This window comes from Monodelphis domestica, chromosome 4, assembly GCF_027887165.1.
Source record: "Monodelphis domestica isolate mMonDom1 chromosome 4, mMonDom1.pri, whole genome shotgun sequence".
Classification (NCBI taxonomy): Eukaryota; Metazoa; Chordata; class Mammalia; order Didelphimorphia; family Didelphidae; genus Monodelphis; species Monodelphis domestica.
In genome coordinates this window covers 446,711,409-446,730,599 of record NC_077230.1, presented here as the reverse complement: position 1 = coordinate 446,730,599, position 19,191 = coordinate 446,711,409, and the positions used below count along the sequence as shown (strand labels likewise).

At 39.0% G+C, this 19,191-nt stretch overlaps 1 protein-coding gene across 1 annotated transcript in view; it reads left to right on the top strand.

Moving 5' to 3' along the window:
- The window catches only part of VN2R610 (vomeronasal 2 receptor 610), a 43,100-nt gene that overhangs the window by 21,177 nt on the left and 2,732 nt on the right, over positions 1 to 19,191 (top strand). The window contains 3 exon segments of the mRNA NM_001099593.1: positions 385 to 1,188; positions 3,055 to 3,282; positions 8,523 to 8,646. Of these exon segments, the coding sequence (NP_001093063.1) occupies positions 385 to 1,188; positions 3,055 to 3,282; positions 8,523 to 8,646 (1,156 nt within the window).

Genomic DNA, 19,191 nt, shown 5'->3' with positions numbered 1-19,191 from the left:
GTTGTCCACATTGCAAGTTAAAGTCCTCACAGAAAGCTCCAAACTTGAATGAAATGCAATTGGCCATAAAAACTGGAGCTAATACTTTATTTGGGGCCACATATAAAGACACTGAGAAGAAATACTCGGCTTTTTGGGAAAGAATTCATGGAGGATTCAGGGAAGTGAAAGACTTAAAGAGAGTAGCATTAGAGTACTCTGTCATCTAGTCATTTTCTTTCAAATAACCTAATCTTGGGGTGATCAAAATTGGACCCACAGCAGTCTGATCTATTTTCCCCCTAATGAAGCTGTGAAAATTGGATAATATATTGAAATTTGTTAGTATGCACCAGCACCACTTCCATATTGCCCAAAGAGACCCATATTTCTTTTCCCTTCCAGGTAAGCTATGGTCCATTTGATACTGCCCTGAGTGACAAAGACCAGTTTCCTTCCCTCTACCAGATGGCCCCTCAGGATTCCTCTCTGCATTTGGGTATTGTCCAGATGCTACTGCATTTCGGCTGGACCTGGGTGGGGCTGGTTGTCCCAGATGACATGAGAGGTGAGAAGTTCCTTTCGGATATGAGAGAAGAGATGAGAAGGAATAAAGCCTGTGTTGCCTTCATTGAGAAGATCCCTGTGAGTGAGAGACGCCATGAAGAATCCCAGGTGGCTTTCATGCCCAGGATCATGGCATCATCAGCCAAAGTGATCATCATCCATGGTGATACAGACTCCCTGATGATCCTCAGATATTCTCAGCCACCTTCAATTTCACTTTGGAAGGTCTGGATTATTACATCGCACTGGGATGTCACTATGAGACCTCACAATCATGACAGTGATACTTTTCTTGGGGCTCTAATATTTTCACATCAGACAAGTGAGATTCCTGGTTTCAAATCATTTCTCAAGGCAGTCACTCCTGCCAAATACGCAGGAGACATTTTCCTTAAGAGTTTCTGGGTCTCAGCATTTGAATGTCCAGATGAGCCAGATAAACTGGAGCGAGAGGACTGTCCCCTGAATGCTTCCTTAGAGATGCTGCCTTTGCATTACTTTGACATGACCATGTTGAGCCTCAGTTACTATGTCTACAGTGCTGTCTATGCTGTGGCTTGGGCTCTTCATGAAATGCTAGAGACCAGACCAGAAGTAGAATCAAAGAGAGATGAAAGGAGCCTGGCACCTCAAAAGTGGCAGGTAAGCAGTCCTCCTCTTGAAGTGAATGCCCATTTGCATCCTCAGGCTCACAGATGGACATTCCTGGGTTTGCTTAGTTTCCTTAGTTTGGTTTCCCTATGAAGTCTTCAGAGTTTGTTCACAAATAGTTTTATGATTACATCATCATACTGAAGACTTGGCATTGTACTGATTCCTTTCTTCTGGAACAGTTGAGTCTTCCCCTCAGAACTATGGGAAGATTTTCTGAATTCTTGTTCCTAGGAGGGTACTCTGAATAATATAGAACTCATGTCAAAGTGGTTGTTAAAAACCCTGACCCAATTGTTAAATGTAAGAAAATGATGACACCTAACTTTCCTTCCTATAAAGTACTAATTACAATTTCTTAGACTAATTCTCCTCTTTTCTCATTCAATGAGTTTTTAGATGGGGCATTACATAGACTCATTTCTCACTAACAACTCATTGATGGACGTGAAACATAGACTTCCACGAAATTACTCATCTTTGTAAAAAGAAATGGCAGCCTCAACATTACTCACATGGAAAATTAGGGTTCTTATTTTATATCATGGGTTTTTTACCTGGGTTCTACTGATATGCACTGCCCCTCTCTCCCAAGGACCCCAAAGATAGATTTCAGAGGAACTGTACACTTGGGTAGAAAAAAAAATTGTATCCTTATTTTCATTAACTTTTAATTAAAATGTAGAATTTCTATTACAAATTAAAAACAAATCAAATTTTCTGAGATGGGATCCAGAGGTTTCACCAATCTACAGAGAAGACTATGATACAAAAAAGTTTAAAAATCATGTTTTAGAAGAACCTCATTCACTTCCTCAGCCGTAATCTGAGGACTCATTGAAGTTTGGTGTGATTCTCACTTTAAAAAATTACTTCACTGTCATTCTCTTAAAAAATTAATGAAACTTTAAAAAATATAAACTTCCTAAATTAATGACTTATTAGAACTACTTACTATGGAAGCCTAATAGAATAATATTACCTTGTTAGAAAAAAATCATAGTTAATCCAAATAGAGGGACACATTTGATCACATGCCTGCTTTCCTCCCTTCAGTCCAACACCACTCTTATAAGATAAGGGTGGTAGTTTTGACTATCATAAATGGAACTTGGGAGCTCTAGGCTCTATTCTAGAAAAAAATCCTCCTTGAATCTCTGGATGAGCACCTTTTTCATGTATACCAACCATGCATAAGTATTTATAGCTTGAATTATTGCTTCTTAGTGCCTCTTGGGCATCATGAGTTTAATGAACTCAGAAGCACACACTTCACAGCACTGAGAGACAGGACCACTAGGCCTTATTTGATGTAGGAGTGGGAATGGGAGAATAGAGATGATCAAGGACTTATAACGAAAAGAGTTCAACCAGGTTCCCCTTTGGCCATCCTGAACCCCATAAATATTGGCAAATGCATGGATGATTGAATGATTCCTGCTGGGATGTTTTTATTTAATTTAATCCCACTTAAAAATAATAGTAGTAGTATTTAACATTTTTATAGTTCTTTAAAGATTGCAAAATACTTTACATAGATTATCTCACAAAACTCCTTAGTGAGCATCAAGACTTTATGAGAGGAGTGGTAGCAACTCCATTCTTTACCAATCTTTGATTTTCCCTCTTACATGAATCTTAGGAAAAATAAAAAATTTTAAACTCTATAACTCTAATACAATGCTCAGACTTCCATATTTACAATGCTTCATTGTCTAGAGGATGTACTAAGAAAATATTTGTTGCATTAATGAATAAATGAACAAATGAGACTATGTTTCTTGCCTGGTCCATTGGATCTTGTGGTTGCTTAAAGCCTACATATGGGAGGCATGACTAAATTCTCTTCCCATTTAGCTTCACTCGTCTCTGAGGAACACTGACTTTAACAACACTGCTGAGAACCTTGTGGTTTTGGATGATGAAAAGAATCCTGTGGCTAAATATGATATCATGAACTTTGCATTGAAATCTAATTATGATGAAGTTCTGGTGAAGGTGGGGCAGTTTGTTCCTCAGGACCCACTTGGTCATGATCTCACCATTTGTGAGAAGAACATATATAATAACTGGCTTGATTTGAAGGTTAGTACAAGAACTAAATGCCATTTTATGTTTCCAAAAATCTAAACCCCATTTAGGTCATCGTTCATTCATTTACTCCACTCGACAACACCCTGAGCTGTTTATCTCTTTGCCTACATAGTAAATTCTGGGAAGACATATAATAATATCGATAATGTTAAGGGTTAAATTTTTGGCAGGAGTTTGACAAAGGTGAAGAGAGCAGTTTGGTACAACCCAAAACACTTAGTTTATTTAGGGAAGAAGTTCAGATAGGAAATAGGAAGGAGGAAGGTGCAATTACTCTTTGTATATCTTATATCTATACCAAAAATCCTAATCCTAACTAAAATTTCTAAAAAAGCCTTTTCTAACTGCCTTCAAGGGCAGGTTCTTCTGCCTGAGTCAAGCTCAGGCCTAACTTCTCTACATTGTCTACTGTGAAAGAGAATTCTTTACTCTACTGTCTGTCTTGAGTTAACACTAACTTAAGTACTATAAACCTTAAAATTTCTTAGACTTATGAATGTTGGAAATTTCCCCATTGGGAAATCTCATACTGGAAAAAATTTCCTACTGATAGTAAGAACCCCCTTGGCATGGGAGGATCCTTCTCCTCCCTACTTGGGACTGCTTTAGGACAGAAACCTTTTGCTGAACAATGGAAAGGGCTTTGACCTATGCTTAAGCATAGAACAGGAAGTTCTTTGAGTCATGATAGATTTTAGAATTGATACAATAGAGATACTTGGAATGACAGAACCAGGTCTTGGAACTTCCAGTCAGGGTAACAGGATTTAGGAAGGGCTGGAGCAAAAGGATCAAGATTTAATTATTTGAGAATATGACCTTCAACAGACATGTGCAAAGCCACAGACCTCTGGGCGGTCCTGGGTTAAGCTAGAGTCACCATTGGCACAGGGAAGACATGGACAGTGATTGGTAGATGTAAGAACTGAGGGGAGGGAACTTAGAGGGTTTCCTTAAAGATAGTGGGGCCTGAGGACTGGGAGAGTTGGAGAGGTTTTGCTCTGAGAGGTTGTGCTCTGAGAAGTTTTGCTCTGAAGGAGGCTGGAGGTGGAGGCCGCTGAGACTGTTTCTCCATTTTGGTCACGTGAGTGATAGGGACTGATCTCTTTTCTTTGCCTCAGCTATCTAAGGGCTTGGGCCTTTTGGCCCAGCCTAAACAGAGGGGGTATTTAAGCCCTATCCTCTCTCTCTCTCTCTCTCTCTCTCTCTCTCTCTCTCTCTCTCTCTCTCTCTCTCTCTCTCTCTCTCTCTCTCTCTAATACCTTTCTTCCTCCTGTTTGTAATTAAAAACTCCATAAAAGGTTGACTGCTGATTTGAGTTTTCATTTAGGAATTACATAGCTGAATTCCTTGGCGACCTTAAATTAATATATATCAGTCTTTTAAAGTGATTTCCTTGTCACAGTACTCCTACTTAGTAGCTCATTAGACTGAAGACAGGATTAACTCTCCTTTGTCTACCTTTAAAATGAATCAACAAAAGATTGAACACCCTACTTAGTACTAGGTGAGAAGTCAGCAAGGTACTTATAGTATTCACAAGTCACTTACTTAGAGAGCTCTACCCTTTTAACTCAATCCCAAACTTGTGAATCCTATGATAAGATTTGACACCTTCAGAGGCCTATAATAAGAGATGACACCTTCAGAGGATGAGAGGTGTGAATCCCACAGACACCACCCCCTGGGCAGTGCTAGAAAATTTGGATACTCTGATTGGCCCCTGTGAAGAGGGGAAGGGACAAGAAGTCACCATTAAAGCAAGCCCCAAACTCCTTCAGGGAGGATTATCTTTGAGAAGATAGTCTGAAGAGATTATCTTCTGGAGATAGTTGTGTGGCTGGACAGAGTCTTGGAGGGAGCTTTGCTGGACACTTTGGCTTGGATTGTGGGCTTGGAGCTCAGCTTCAATTTGAACTCTGACTCCTGGACTACTTTGTTGGGTGAGTGAAAAGATGGACTCTTTCCTAGTTTCCTAAGAGACTAGCTTCTGTTTTGGTGAAGGCCTCCTGGTTACTCACTACCAGCCTTTCTGGTTGAGAGCTAATTAATCACTGCCTGCATTAAGCAGACCCAGAGTAAACATTTAGGTTGATAGGATAGATAAACTCTAACCTCTTCACATTTATATACTTTATTGTTTCCTCTCCATTTTGCAAATATTTGTAAATAAATTTCTGACTTGAGATATAATAAATATTGGTGACCACATAATTTCATAAAATTATTGTCCAACCATTAAATTTAATCCTTACACTATCTAAAATTATATTATGATAACTATCTACCTAAGCTAATCAATAAACTGTAATCACCACAACCTCCTTAAATTGGTTTCTTATTCCAACTGTCAGTAGAAAAACTTCCTGTCACATAAACACAGACAGAGCTCCGGGTATTTAGGGAATCCAGAGAAAAAGAGCCCCTAAATTCTTAATAGTGCTCTTTATATCCTTTATTCATCTCCTAGGTAATGGAATCTTCAGTGTTCTCCTGCTCTTACTCAGAAATGTTTCTGTTCCTGCCTCTTTTCTGTCTCTTAAAGAAACAGAGGGAGAGATTGAAAAAATTCCTTTTAACAGTAATGATAATAACTATGACTACCTTTATTTGGCATTACAGTAATATACTTAGAAACTGGAAAAGAAAGTTTTGTTAAAGGCATTATTAGATAAAAATTTGGTCTTGAATGTATTCTATATAGAATGTCAAAAGTATAAAATGAATTATTTCCCCATAGGGTTGGAAATGCATCCCACCAATCTGATTTCATCTGACTGACAACAAGTTTTTTTCCATGTTTTAAATACATGGGATAGTGTGTATTATTATTGCATTTCTAAAATTTTTCTTGTATTGTAAATAGTTAAGGTGACTTCCCAGGGTCACACAACTTTTAAGTGGTAGAGGGCAGAACTGAACTCATGAAGTAAGTCTTCTCAATTCCAAGCCCAGTCATCTTAATATGGGAGAAATGCACCCAAGTTTGTAGCAGAATGGGAGACTCAAACTCCATTCAGTGCAGAAGCAAGAAAAGAATTTTATTTGAAGAAGAGGTGGTTTATGTTGGTATAATAACTGGTGGAATAGTCTGTGGGCTACTCAGGTAGCCTTAGAGCTGATAGGTGAGCAGAAGGACTAGTAGGTTAGCCTCTTTGGAGATGATAGTATGGAATCACAGCTCTGCTGTAGGGTCGCAGCTTCCTCTGAGGAGTGAAGCTTCCTTCATGGAATGGCAGCTTCCAACATGGAGTGGCAGCTTCCACATCCTATGGATCAGGGTTAGTACATTTATTGGGGTCTAGCAGCTGATCAAACTCCCTTCCAAACTCAGGTGGAGGTATGTCATAGGGAACAAGGAGTTTGAGCAAGATTGGAGGTTTCAGTGTTGTTCCATTGTCCACTTTTGTCATCATTTGTCAGGGAGAGGTCTTGATGCCCTTCCAGAGAGGGAACATGGGAGGGAATATGGTACGTTGGCAGACCACTATAGGTGATTATTTCTAAGAATATAAGTGATTAATAAAACAGAATGGGTACAAAGCTGTTGTCTAGCACAGAATGTTACCAATCTGGAATACAGAGTAAAGAATTGAACAATCTACAGTTCATGTTTGATTAATGCTGAAACTACAGGTGTTGCAGGTGATGTTTAACTATTGTTAATTAGTGATAAATGCAAGATTTTAGAATATGAGGGTCCCGTTCCTATTACTAGCCCTGACTGCCCACTGCCAGCCCATATCAGTCTATCCACTGTACCACCTACAGACCCAACAAAAACCACAATGGTAAAAAGAAAGAGAAGGATAAATGGGGAAAATGAGATGAATGAAAATATACCAGTTAGTAATCATAATTGTGAATATTAATAGGATTGACTGACCCATAAAGTGGAAATAGATAGGAGAATAGATAAGAAACTAGAATCCAACAATATGTTGTTTACAAGAAACAAACTTGAAACAGTGAGACAGATCATCACAAAGTAAAAGCATTTTAGTTGAGGTGAAAAAAAAGCAGGGGTAACAGTCATGATGGATGAAGCAAAAGAACAAAAAAAGAAAAGAGATAAGCAGGGGAAAATGTATTTTACTTAAAGATACAATAAACAGTGGGTAAATATAAATACTGAACAGACATGTCCTAAATGACTTTGCACTCAGTTTCTTAAAGGGAAAGCTAAATGACATTTTTAGGAAGAAATGGACAGTAAAACTGTAAAAATGGGAAATTTCAACTTTCCTCTCTCAGAACTAGATAAATAAAAAATAAATAAACAAGACAGAAGTTAGGGAGATGCATAGAATTTTAGAAAACTTAGATATGATAGACCTCTGGAGAAAATTAGATGGGAGTAAAAAAGTAATTATAACAAATAAAAGGTAATCTGGCCAGAGTTATAATCATTTATTAATAAAATGAGAGAGAGAGAGAGAGAGAGAGAGAGAGAGAGAGAGAGAGAGAGAGAGAGAGAGAGAGAGAGAGAGAGAGAGAGAGAGAGAGAGATTTTCTTTAAGGTAAGAACAAGTCCCAGATTTTAGCCCAGTGTGGTTACCTCCATGCTTCATTGCTCCTTGCCAAGTGCCAGCCCAGAGAGTCATTCTATTCAAGAGCAGAAGTAAAGAGATCTTTTCTTCCCACCCATGCATTTGAAGTCCCATCAGTTCCTTCCTCCATGGCTACATTGCATGGTAACAGCTCCCATGTGAGTGACCGTAAACACTCTTCACTCTGGAGATGTCACCCAGGGTCTGTGTACCCTTGTGACTGTACTCCAGGCTGATCCCCACCCCAGTGGTATCACTGACCTCTTCTGGTGACCATCGAAATTATCTTGGGGAGGAAAAAAATCTTATCCCAAACTTTTTCTGGCTCTTCTCTAGAATTGGATCTGAGGCATTATTTTAAAGGTTGGAGAAAAATGTTGGGAAAATCCAGCTGAGTTGTTGCCTGCACTTTGCTCTTTTGGTTCTTCAGTAAATGTTTGTTAACTAAGGACTTGCATATATCCCTGTGATAGGCACCAAGGATACAGTTACAAAAAACATCTTCATTATAAAAAAAACAGGTATCAAGGGATGAATAAAGACCAGTTTCTATAAGAATCTTTTTAGGAACATCTTTCCAATTCAAAATTAGTGCTATTAACACTCATACAGAAGCAAAACTTCCACTCTGCAGGACAGAATCAGGCTTTGATGCATTCTCTTCACTTGTCTACTGCTTAGACCCTTCAGGCCGTGTGCACGGAGCACTGTGGCTCTGGATTCAGGAAAGTTGCCCAGGAAGGAGAGCCTGTCTGCTGCTTTGACTGTGTCCAGTGCCCAGAGGGAGAGATTTCCAACCAGAGGAGTAAGTGTTTGAGCATAAGCCTGAAATTGCCATTTTTGGGGGACTGCAGGATTGGTGATGTCCATAATAGAAACAGGTTTAGTCAATTAGGTGTTTCACTTCTTCCTCAATTTTTTCATGCTTTTGGTTTTGTTTTATGGACTCTTGCTGCCTTGTGAATTAATTTGCTTCTAGTTGTTGGATTCTAGCTTTTAAAGACTGAATTTCATCCCTGGATTTTTGGTCATCCTCCTTCTGTTCTGATTTTCTTTGTAGGTCATCTTTCACCTTCTTTGCCTCCTTTTCAAGCTGGTCAATTCTGGCTTTCAAGACACTATTTTCTGTTTCTAGATGACTCATTTTGCTTTTTTAAGTTCTTTTCCCAATTGTCTTCTGGCTCTCTTAATTGTTTTTTTGGATTATGTTTTGAGTTCTTCCAAAGCCTTTGCCCAATTCACTGGAGTTTCTGCATTTTTTCTTGGTGTTCCTTGGTCCTCCTCTGTTCCATTTGCTCTTCGTTCATTACCTGGATTGAAGCTGTTGATTGCAATTTCTTTTTTCTTTTTCTGTTATTTACTCATATTTTTCCTTCTTTCCCCCCCAGTAATTAGTTGTAATCTTGCTTCTCTTATTATTTGCTGGATCTGTGGGTTTGAGCTATTCTGTCCTGAAGGGACTTATTTTCTGCTCTGCTGATTGACTAGGCTAGGCTGATGGTATTAATGAGCCTTGAGGTCAGATCTTCCCCAGCTGGCAGCAGAAGCGCTGTAATAGAAACATGAAAGGTCATGAGAATAGTGGATTTTGGTGTGAGGTGGAATCTTAGAGTTCCTCTGATTTATACTTCTGGTATTATTGGTGGTGATATGGTACATTTCTCTTCATCTGTTGGTAGTTTTGATTTCTTCTTTGAATTAATTGCTCATATCCTTTAACCACTGGTTGACTAGAGAAAAATCTTCCCTTTCTATCAGCTCATTTTGCTCTAACAGAAATGCCCTAGTTTAACTATGTAAAGGATAATTTTAGCGTTGTGATTTAAAAATCTAAATTTCATTTGGTCGCCAGGGAAAATCCCAAATAATAAAATACCCAAGTCAGCTGGAAATTTTATGGTGATTTAATTGATAGTGGAGGAGATTAAGGAGAAGGAAGAAGGAAAGGAGTAAGTTTTTTCATGCCACTTCCAATGGCCTTTCCTCTGTGAGAATTAAAATTAATAACTCAAGTATTATAAGATTTAATAATAACAACTTGACATTAAAAGCTAGAGTAAAACCTGCCTAACAACCTCGAGAGAAGAGAAAGAAGGAGGAGCTACAGAAACTTATAAACAATAACATAAAGACACAAGTAAATGAAGGTAAAAAAATGCTGGGAAATACAAAAGGAATTCTGGGGAACATAGTCCTGGGGTTCAAGATTTCTGCTTATACACCTCTTTTATCTCAAGTCCTATTTCTTGACTTTTCTGTACATTTTGATGGTTGACTTCTCCCCCAATCCTTCTAGAAGATTATCACCTCTTTTGCCTTCAGTGACATTGCTTCCTAATAATTTATCTCTCATCTCTTTAACTACTTTCCAACTATTTTGCTGAGGTCAAGCCAGTTTAATTAGTAGTTACTGAGTGTCTAAGATATACTAGTGACTGTGTTTAATACTGACAAACAGAGTTACTTGCCTCAAGAACCTAATGATTTGCCATCCATCTCCAATTTCATCAGTCCAAGGGCCTCTAATAGTTCTCTTCTGGTCCATCTTTTCTTTCAATACTATCTCCCTTGGGTCTCTCATAAGCTCCAATAACCTACAGGACCATCTCTATTCAAATGATTTTCATGTCTCTTATTTTATTCCTAATTACTCCTCTGAAGGCTAATTCTGCATTGCCACCTATCTGTAGGATATCTCTTCCCTTTGTTGTCTCCAAGTCAGCATGTTCATAATGGATTGCTCTTTCCCTGAAGGAGCATAGCTTGTCATAAGTCTCTCAGATAAGTCCTAGCTCATTGTATTGCTAAGAGTAAGTTTATCACAAATGATCATTTGTAAAGATTAAAATTAATACTAAATAACTAAGTATCATATTTACAAGTTTTATTAATAACAACTAGAGTAAAAGCTAAGTAAACCAGCCCAGTTGTGAAAGAAGAGGAAGTAGCTACAGAGCTTATAAGCAATTATGTGAAAATGGAAATGTGCACAAAGGGAAAAGCATCCTAGGTAATAAAGAAAGGAATTTGGGTAATATAGTTTTAGGAGTTCAAGAATTTCTAACTATACATTACCCCCTGTGACCCTATTGGGAGACTAGTGTCCCCAAAAGGGTCATGGAAACATAACTAACTTATAAATTGCAATAATTTGTGGATAAAAGGAAAAAAGAAAAAGAACAAAACCAATAATTGCTACAGTGAAAAAAAGCCAATTGGGGGATGTCCCCTTTGCCATAAAAGTATACATTCAAAACAAATACATTGAATCCCCCCAAAGTTCAAATTCACCATATCTCAAAGTTCACTCTGGATCTTCTGGTGCAGCATGTGGTCTCTGCAGGCATCTTTGTGGTACCTTCTCCAAAAAGTTCATCTTTTGGATTTTAGGAGGTACTCTCTTATTCAAAATTAGGCTCAAATTCAAATCAAAGTTCACAATAAGAACATAGCCCCACCCCAAGGAGAATAATAGCAAACACAGGGATCACTCAAGGATGCATGGCTGAGTTATGAGGTATATTAATCAATTGGCAAAAGAAATAAAAAACATAAAAAATACAAATAAAAGAGAAAAAACAACGTGCGGGTAAAACACAAAATGTCAAGGTTTTATGTCTAAAATTTTTTAAGTAAAGCAAAAAAAAACAACCTATAACAGGTTCTTAAATCAGGGCCCAATTAAAATGATTTAAGCACTTATGCACTTATCTAATCAGTAGCTAGGAGTACAGAAAGTTTGCCACACTATGAAAGACAGAAAAGGACTAGATTATAGGAGCCAGAATAGTAGCCAAAGTGAGGTGCTTGTTAGGGCTTGGAGGAAGTCCTGTCTCTGACATATGTCTAAACAGCTGTAACATTGAACACCAAACAAGTTCAAGTCCTCTTGTCTTGGCTTAAAATTACATTAATCCCACTGGAATTGGTCTCTTTGACCTTTGTGCTCTCTAGGCACCATGCAGGTTAGTATTGTGCTTCTTTGGCACTGTGCAGTGGCTCTTTTTGTATTCCCTTCTTCTGGAATCATACAGAATTGTTAAGTAAAGTCCCATGATTTTTAAACAATCAATGGCATCATTTTTCTAGTTTAAAGCTATTTTGGGGGTATGCATTGACATTAAAACAAATGAATTTTAAATTTATATTACTGCAAAATCAAAACAAGTTAAAGAAAATCTTCTCAATACTAATTGACATGTGCTTCAAATACAAAAAGGAAAGAAATAATAAAACTCAAATACTATATTACACATGTAAGAAAAAACAATAACTAACAAGTTTTTAAAATAAATGGTATGTTTCTGACAATCAGTGACACACTGTGTCAGTCAAGGAGTGGTAGAATACAAAGATTTATCACCAAAAAAATGAGATCCATTTCCTTTTTAAATTGGCCATGAACCACTGTGTGAGTGCAAATGATTTTCAGGATAAAACAGTTATACAGTAGTACAGTAGATAATGAACCTTCAAAGAAGTACCAAAGTCCTCAAAATTCACAATGGCCCAGTTAATTACAATAGCAGACAAACCCACTACCACATTTCACATGAGTGGCTGTGTGACATTTTTTAAAACCTATGAACTGATGGATATTTGTCATAATTTTTACAGATATAGCAATTCTTTCAACCTTGGCAAAGATATTTATAAACAAATTCTATTACTTTCATTATTTCAAAATTTAGCAGAAGAGCCTAGAAAAAAGCACAAACCTCTGTATTGTTGAGAAAAATCTATTTGAGATCTATAACATCACCAAAAATCTAGATTGTTCTCATAGAAGTAAATTAAACTGAAGAGTTATGCATGAGCTCTTTTTAGGTTTGTGGCTTTATATAAAATATTTGGCAGGACCTTCTATTTGGTCCTCTACCTTTAAAACAATATTCTTTATATTGTATGTATATGTGTATGTATGTATGTATGTATAAAACCATCCATTCAGAAACCACTAGTTAGCTAAAAATAATTTCTAAAGTCTTCTTTAAATTGCAATTTAAATTCTTAAGTCATTATATCCTCTAAAATATACAATTGTAACCAGTTTTGATGAAGTCCATCCATCATCTAAGTGATGATTAACAAAGGCAAAAAGGCAGAAAAGGCTTTTAAGGCAACATGTAATTTTGATGGATCTATTGAAAAGATTTGGGCCAGATGGTCATGGGCTTATACTGTGAACTTTAAAACTACTCCACCCTACTCAGACCAAACTTTAGGAGATTTGATTTAGCAATTTCCTGATTATAACAATGGAGATACTTGGTCTAACAGAATCAGGAATGTCTTGTGAACTCTACATTGCTCCATCCTACTTAGTCTAACAAGGTCAGGAAGGTCTGCACCCATACTTAAGGATTAAGCATATAGGAGGATGGCCTTTGATAGACATATGCAGAAATAACTGACAGACCCCTGGGCTGTCCTAAGTCAAGCTAAGCTACCATTGGTACATATAAGATGCAGGAAAGTGAAGTAAAACTGCCTATATGGGGTGCATCACTTCCTCTTTTCAGTCTCTTTCCCCAGAGAGGTGGTTCTGGCTGATCACTTCAGCCAGAACTGCCTGGACACCAGTTCGATCCTGGAACTCAGCCTGGAGGAGCTCCTTCAGACAGCTTCCTTGAGATGGTCTCGTGGTGAGTGATAAGACTGACTTTCCTTTCCCTTGTCTCTCAGGGGAGGCCACTTGGGCCAAGGCCTTTAACTCTTTCCTGGCTTAGCCTGAGCCAGAGCAGTTTAAATTAACTCTTTCCTCTCTCTTTCTCTTCTCCTTAATTCCTTCTCTCTATATAAATTAAAACCACCATAATTTCCAGATGCCTTGGGTATTTTACTAAATGGGATATCCCATGGCAACCAATAATTAATTTAGATTTTTAGTCACAATGCTAAAATTATCTTTACAGTTTTGGCTGACCACTTCAGTTGTGATGAAATACCCTCAATCTTCTTAACTTTCCTAAACTTTTTCTTTACTATGGCTATCCCTAAGTACAGCTTTTAATAGCTTATTTTGATTTGCTATAAAGGGAAGTAAATTTGGATTTTTTCCCTGTCTCCTTAAATTAGAAAGAACATGTGGGGTTTTCCTTAATGGACTTCCCTGATTAGCAGGGTCCCACAAGGGAAGGGGCTCACCTTTGTGGTGGGACTGAGGAGAGATAGAAACCAAGAACCAGGGTGGAAATGAAAGACATGGACAAGTCAGTGGTTGGATAGGCAGGCAAACTTATGATACTCCCCGTGATAGGAAAGTATGAGAACAAAGGAACACGAGGTGGAGGAGGAGATTAAGATAGGGAATGCAGGCCGAGATGGTTACAGCCTCGGGGAAGGAGAAGGTTAAGAGGAAAGATAGACATTGCTAGAGAAGATTGAAGATCCAAGAGAGAGAGAGAGAGAGAGAGAGAGAGAGAGAGAGAGAGAGAGAGAGAGAGAGAGATTCAAGGTTGCCGCCTCTGTATTTATTGCCTTCCTCTGATTAGGGAAGTATTCTCAAGCACGTAGTAACCACGTTACACAGCATGGACAATAAGGATTGGATAGTGGGATGAGAGTAACACCTTTTTGGGCACGTAGATTATAACCCTACTTTCCTGGGCGAGTGCTCCAAACATGTTAATGAGTTTGTCCTAGGCAAGGGCCGCATGGCCAGTTCAAGGTTACATTCACAAGCCTCATTGGTATAACCTTATGCTTGGAGACACAGTAGCCATACAGTCATTTATATTTCATAGATGTGAATATGCTTGGGATGCTACATATCCCCCTTTTTTGTTTTTTAAAATAAAATGAAAGGTGATTGATATAGAAATGTGACTAAAATTAAAATATAAAAATCATGTAGCATCATCAATTGATGCTTGAGGTGATTAAAAATAGATATTCAAAATATATTGCCAAAGCCTTGGCTGAAAAAAGTAATTGTGATTATCAACAATAATAAAATCTTCCTCTTTACTCATAAAGATTATTGCAAAGATAAAATGTGTTCTTATTACTAAACAATCAAAATCAAAGATAAAAATTTTCATAAATGATTAAAAATAATGACAAAAGTAATGAGAAAATAGTTTTCACTCTGATTATCCTGAATTATTGGGGTAGTAGTCCCTTAGAACATAGGACAGGTGCATTAGATTATCACTCACACATAGTTAGGATTACAAGAAGTTGCCAGTGCTTTTGTAGCAAGATAAAAGATGACTGCATCTGGATATGAAGGGGAATTTCCTTTTTCTCCCTTGTACTGATTATGCATTTTAGGGATACCCACCTAGATGCCTGCCACATGGCAATATGGTTGGACTTTGGTCCCCGAGCCACCTGTGAATTAGGGTGTCAAGCACTGTGTCCCAGGACCTCCAACCTCAGCAGCCCACATATATCCATCTTTTATGGAATATATGCCTGCGTGTGTGGCTTTGACTATCCGGCCCATTGAGGTGTCCTCTGCATTCCCTTTTTATGCAATCAGTGATGGTTTCCCAGGATAGTCACCTACAACTTTAACAAATGATTTCTACATTTTAAAAATTTGAATATATGGGAAAGTTTTCTAAAGCATATGCCAATTGATGCTAGTCAATTAAAAATTTGCACTGATTTTTAATTTTGCTTTTGATAATATTCAATACTTGCCATAAAAACTTGTAACCTGAGGTGTAGGCGTATGGATCAATTTATTAAACTGCTGAATTAAATTTCCTTTCCAGATCCAAATAATTTTGGTAGTGAGTCACATGGTTGCAAGAGTCCATGAGGATTTAGCTCTGAAAACCTTGATAAATTTGTGTTTATACCTTGGTTTTTGGCCTACCGTTATACAATAATTCCTTTTAAAATATTATTACAGATAAAATATCTCCTGTAGCATATGACAAAAGTCAGAGAAAGATTTTTAACTTTAAAACTTAGCCTTATAAGAAATACAATTGGACCTTCTTATGTGATTTTGCCATGTCCAATCCAAATTAAGACAATTTAATTTTTAAATTTTGCTTTATAATAATACCATCTCTTAGCAAAGATCTCTTTGAAAGACATAACAGGTTTATACCTTTACATTTAAATCATAGTCCTCCTGCCTTCTCTGGTGCTGCTTCAAAAGGCCTGTTCCTTTTAGAAATGCTGAACTGGTGGAGAGGTTTGCTGATAAGAAAGTCTTTTTGCTCCGTTTGTGCTCTTGAGAGCAAAATGCCTGTTTGCTTCCTAGTTAGGGCAAACACGTGCTCTGCTTTATAAACTGGTCTTCCTTTAGGTGCTTAAGGAATTGTTTTCATGCTTTGACATGATCTTATGGTCCTTATGGGAGGGATCGTCTCCTCACAGCACTTTAACCTTACGCTAGTAGCCCAAAGTGATGAAAGGTTTGCTCTAAGTTTAAGCGTTGCTCATTAAGCTTTCACCATTCACCTGTGCTAGGTAACTTCTGGTAGATGAGTGTTATGGCACAGAGTTACGATGTTTGGCTTTTTTCTTGCCTCACTTTTGCAATAAGCAATGTTTAAGTAAAGAAATTTCTTGCCATGAACTTGTATTAATTGATAAGAACGGTTTGGTTCTAGGACTTGTCAGTGTTAGTCTTATCTAGCCCGTATGCTTTAGCTAGAAGCTCGATACTCTGCTTTGAATTTCTAGAGGAGTCTGGATGTCAATGGCCAGAGGCTGAATTAAGCTTCCGTCTGTACTATTGGAATCATTTCTAAGTTTTGTAGAAGAAACATTTCTACCTGCTTATTTCTATACATTTTAAATGGTCCTAACAGCACCTGAAGCATGGGTGGCGGCAGAGGTTGACGTAGAATATTCCTGTCTGTTTCTGCAGCAACAGACGGGAGAGAGAGCAAGGACAGATCAGTCAGCTGAAGGAAGCGAGTTGAGTATGTTGTTAGTATCTTTAGTGAAAGGAAGGGCAAGAGACTGAGAGACAAGTCAATCCTTGTTTAATGTAGCACTTTAGTCAGAATCCACGTGCTCTTAGCAGGTAATATTTGTCTTAATTTCCATCATCTGGTGTAAAATTTGTTGCTAAAGAGTTTTGATCCGCTCTGCAATGCTGGGAGCTTCCCATATTTTTGCATGCTGCAGCACAATCTAGAAATCCTGCTTCTCCTTTGCAGGGGGCTCTCTGTGGCCTCCTTATTGCCCTTTTGGCTTGCAGAGTTCTGCGGGGGAGGGGCGGGCTGCACAAGACAAGAAGCCTTAAAGGATGAAGGTGGCTGGAGAAGGCTGAAAGCTTCCGAGGAAGGGACTTCCTCTTGCGTTTGGAAAGATTCTTCTACCTTATGATCGGGATGCTGAAATGGCTTTGCGTTGAACGCCCTTTGCCTCATCTCCCATGTTTTAAAAGGTAGAGGAGGGAGCAGTGAGCCAAACACACTGAACGTTATGGCTTCCCCTCCTTTTAGAATGGAATCCTCCATAGTGAAAGGATTAGGAGAAAGTGTTAGACGTGCCCATGGCGCTCTCTCGGCCATCTGCCCTAAGAGGGGTTAGAGCGGAGGCTTCTTCCTCCACAGGTGGAGGGACCTTCGGCATTCTGAGAATTAGGGTCAGACTGAGGCTTGGCTTTCCAGCCCCTGCGATGCCTGAAGTCTGCACAGGTTGTGCCGTCAAGGCCATCCTTGCAGTGTCCCAAGTGTTCCGACTGACCTGCGATACTTTCTGTCCTTCTTTCTGACACGGCCTCGTTTCTTCTTTCACCAATCAGATCTCAGAGCTGCACATTGGGAGCTCCCCTTGCTGGGAATTCAGGCTTTGCTTCAGTGCCTATTTAAGCAATGCTTCAGAGATCTCAATACCTTTCTGTTCAGTCAGAGACATTAACCATCTGAGGTGACGAGTATATGATGAGGCTTATAGACCCGGTTCTAGATAATTTCTTAAAATGAGAAATCGAAATAAAAGACGTCTCTCACCTTCAGAGTCCACCTGCAAGGTCACGCCATTGTGATTCCGTACCTCGATGATCGCTCCTCAAGTTGCACGTGCTTGAATGCCTGTGACAAAGGAATTTCGCTCCCAAATCCGGGGTGCCACATGTGAGGTTTTCCTTAATGGACTTCCCTGACCAGCAGGGTCCCACAAGGGAAGGGGCTCCCCTTTGTGATGGGACCCGAGGAGAGGTAGGAACCGAGAACCAGGGTGGAAATGAAAGACACGGACAAGTCAGTGGTTGGACAGGGCAGGCAACCCCTATGATACTCCCCTTGATAGGAGAGTATGAGTACAAAGGAACACGAGGTGGAGGAGGAGATTAAGATAGGGAATGCAGGCCGAGATGGTTACAGCCTCGGGGAAGGAGAAGGTCAAGAGGAGAGAAAGAGAGTCATTGAGGAGCCCAGTGGAGCTCCATGGAAGGGAGAAAGGCCAAGAGGCAAGAGGAAGTTCATGGGTTTGCCTCTGAGTTTATTCCTGTCCTGCCTGGGCGGTACTCCCAAGCACGTAGTAACCACATCACAAAGTATAGACAATCAAGATTGGGTGGCAAGGTAGAGGGAACACCTTTGGGCTGGTAGACTGCAAACCACGCTTTCCCGGGGAATTGAGTCCGAGCATGTTAATGAGTTTGTCTTAGCCAAGGGCCGCATGGCCAGTTCAAGGTTACATTCACAAGCCTCATTGGTATAACCTTATGCTTGGAGACACAGTCGCCATACAGTCATTTATATTTCATAGATGTGAATATGCTTGGGATGCTACAGCTCTGAAGTTTCTCATATGCCCTCTGGGCAGAATCTCCACTTTACATGTTGAGAGTATTTAAGACTTTCAAAACTTTGTCAAAATATTTCAGTTTGGTCTCCAATTTAAGTGGTTTAGCCTGTTGTGTATTCTTTTTTTTTTTAAATCCTTACTGTGTATTGGCTTCAAGGCAGAAGAGTGGTAAGGATTAGGAAATGGGGGTCAAGTGACTTACCCAGGGTCACACAGCTGGGAAGTGTCTGAATCCAGATTTTAATCTAGGACCTCCAGTCTCTAGGCCTCCCTCTCAATCCTCTTGAGCTACCCAGCTGCCCCCACTGTTGCATATTCTTGAGGAGAAGTAAACAGAATGGTAAATAGCCAATGAAAAGTCAAACTGCTAGTAAAAATTTCAAGCAGAGTCAATATGCGCCTGCAAGCTCAAGCAATTCAAATTGTTCCCCAAGAGCTTGAAGCATGCTTCTCAATAGCATTTTCCTGAAAAAGATGCTGAATGGGGTTTGTTTACAGAATAAACAGAAGGAAGGGCAAAACTACTAGGGAGGACTATAGGGTATTTGCACATGAAGTGAAGGACTGGCTACCCCTTGTGTTTGGATTTATAAGGAAAAGGAAAAAGCAGGCTTATTCCTCA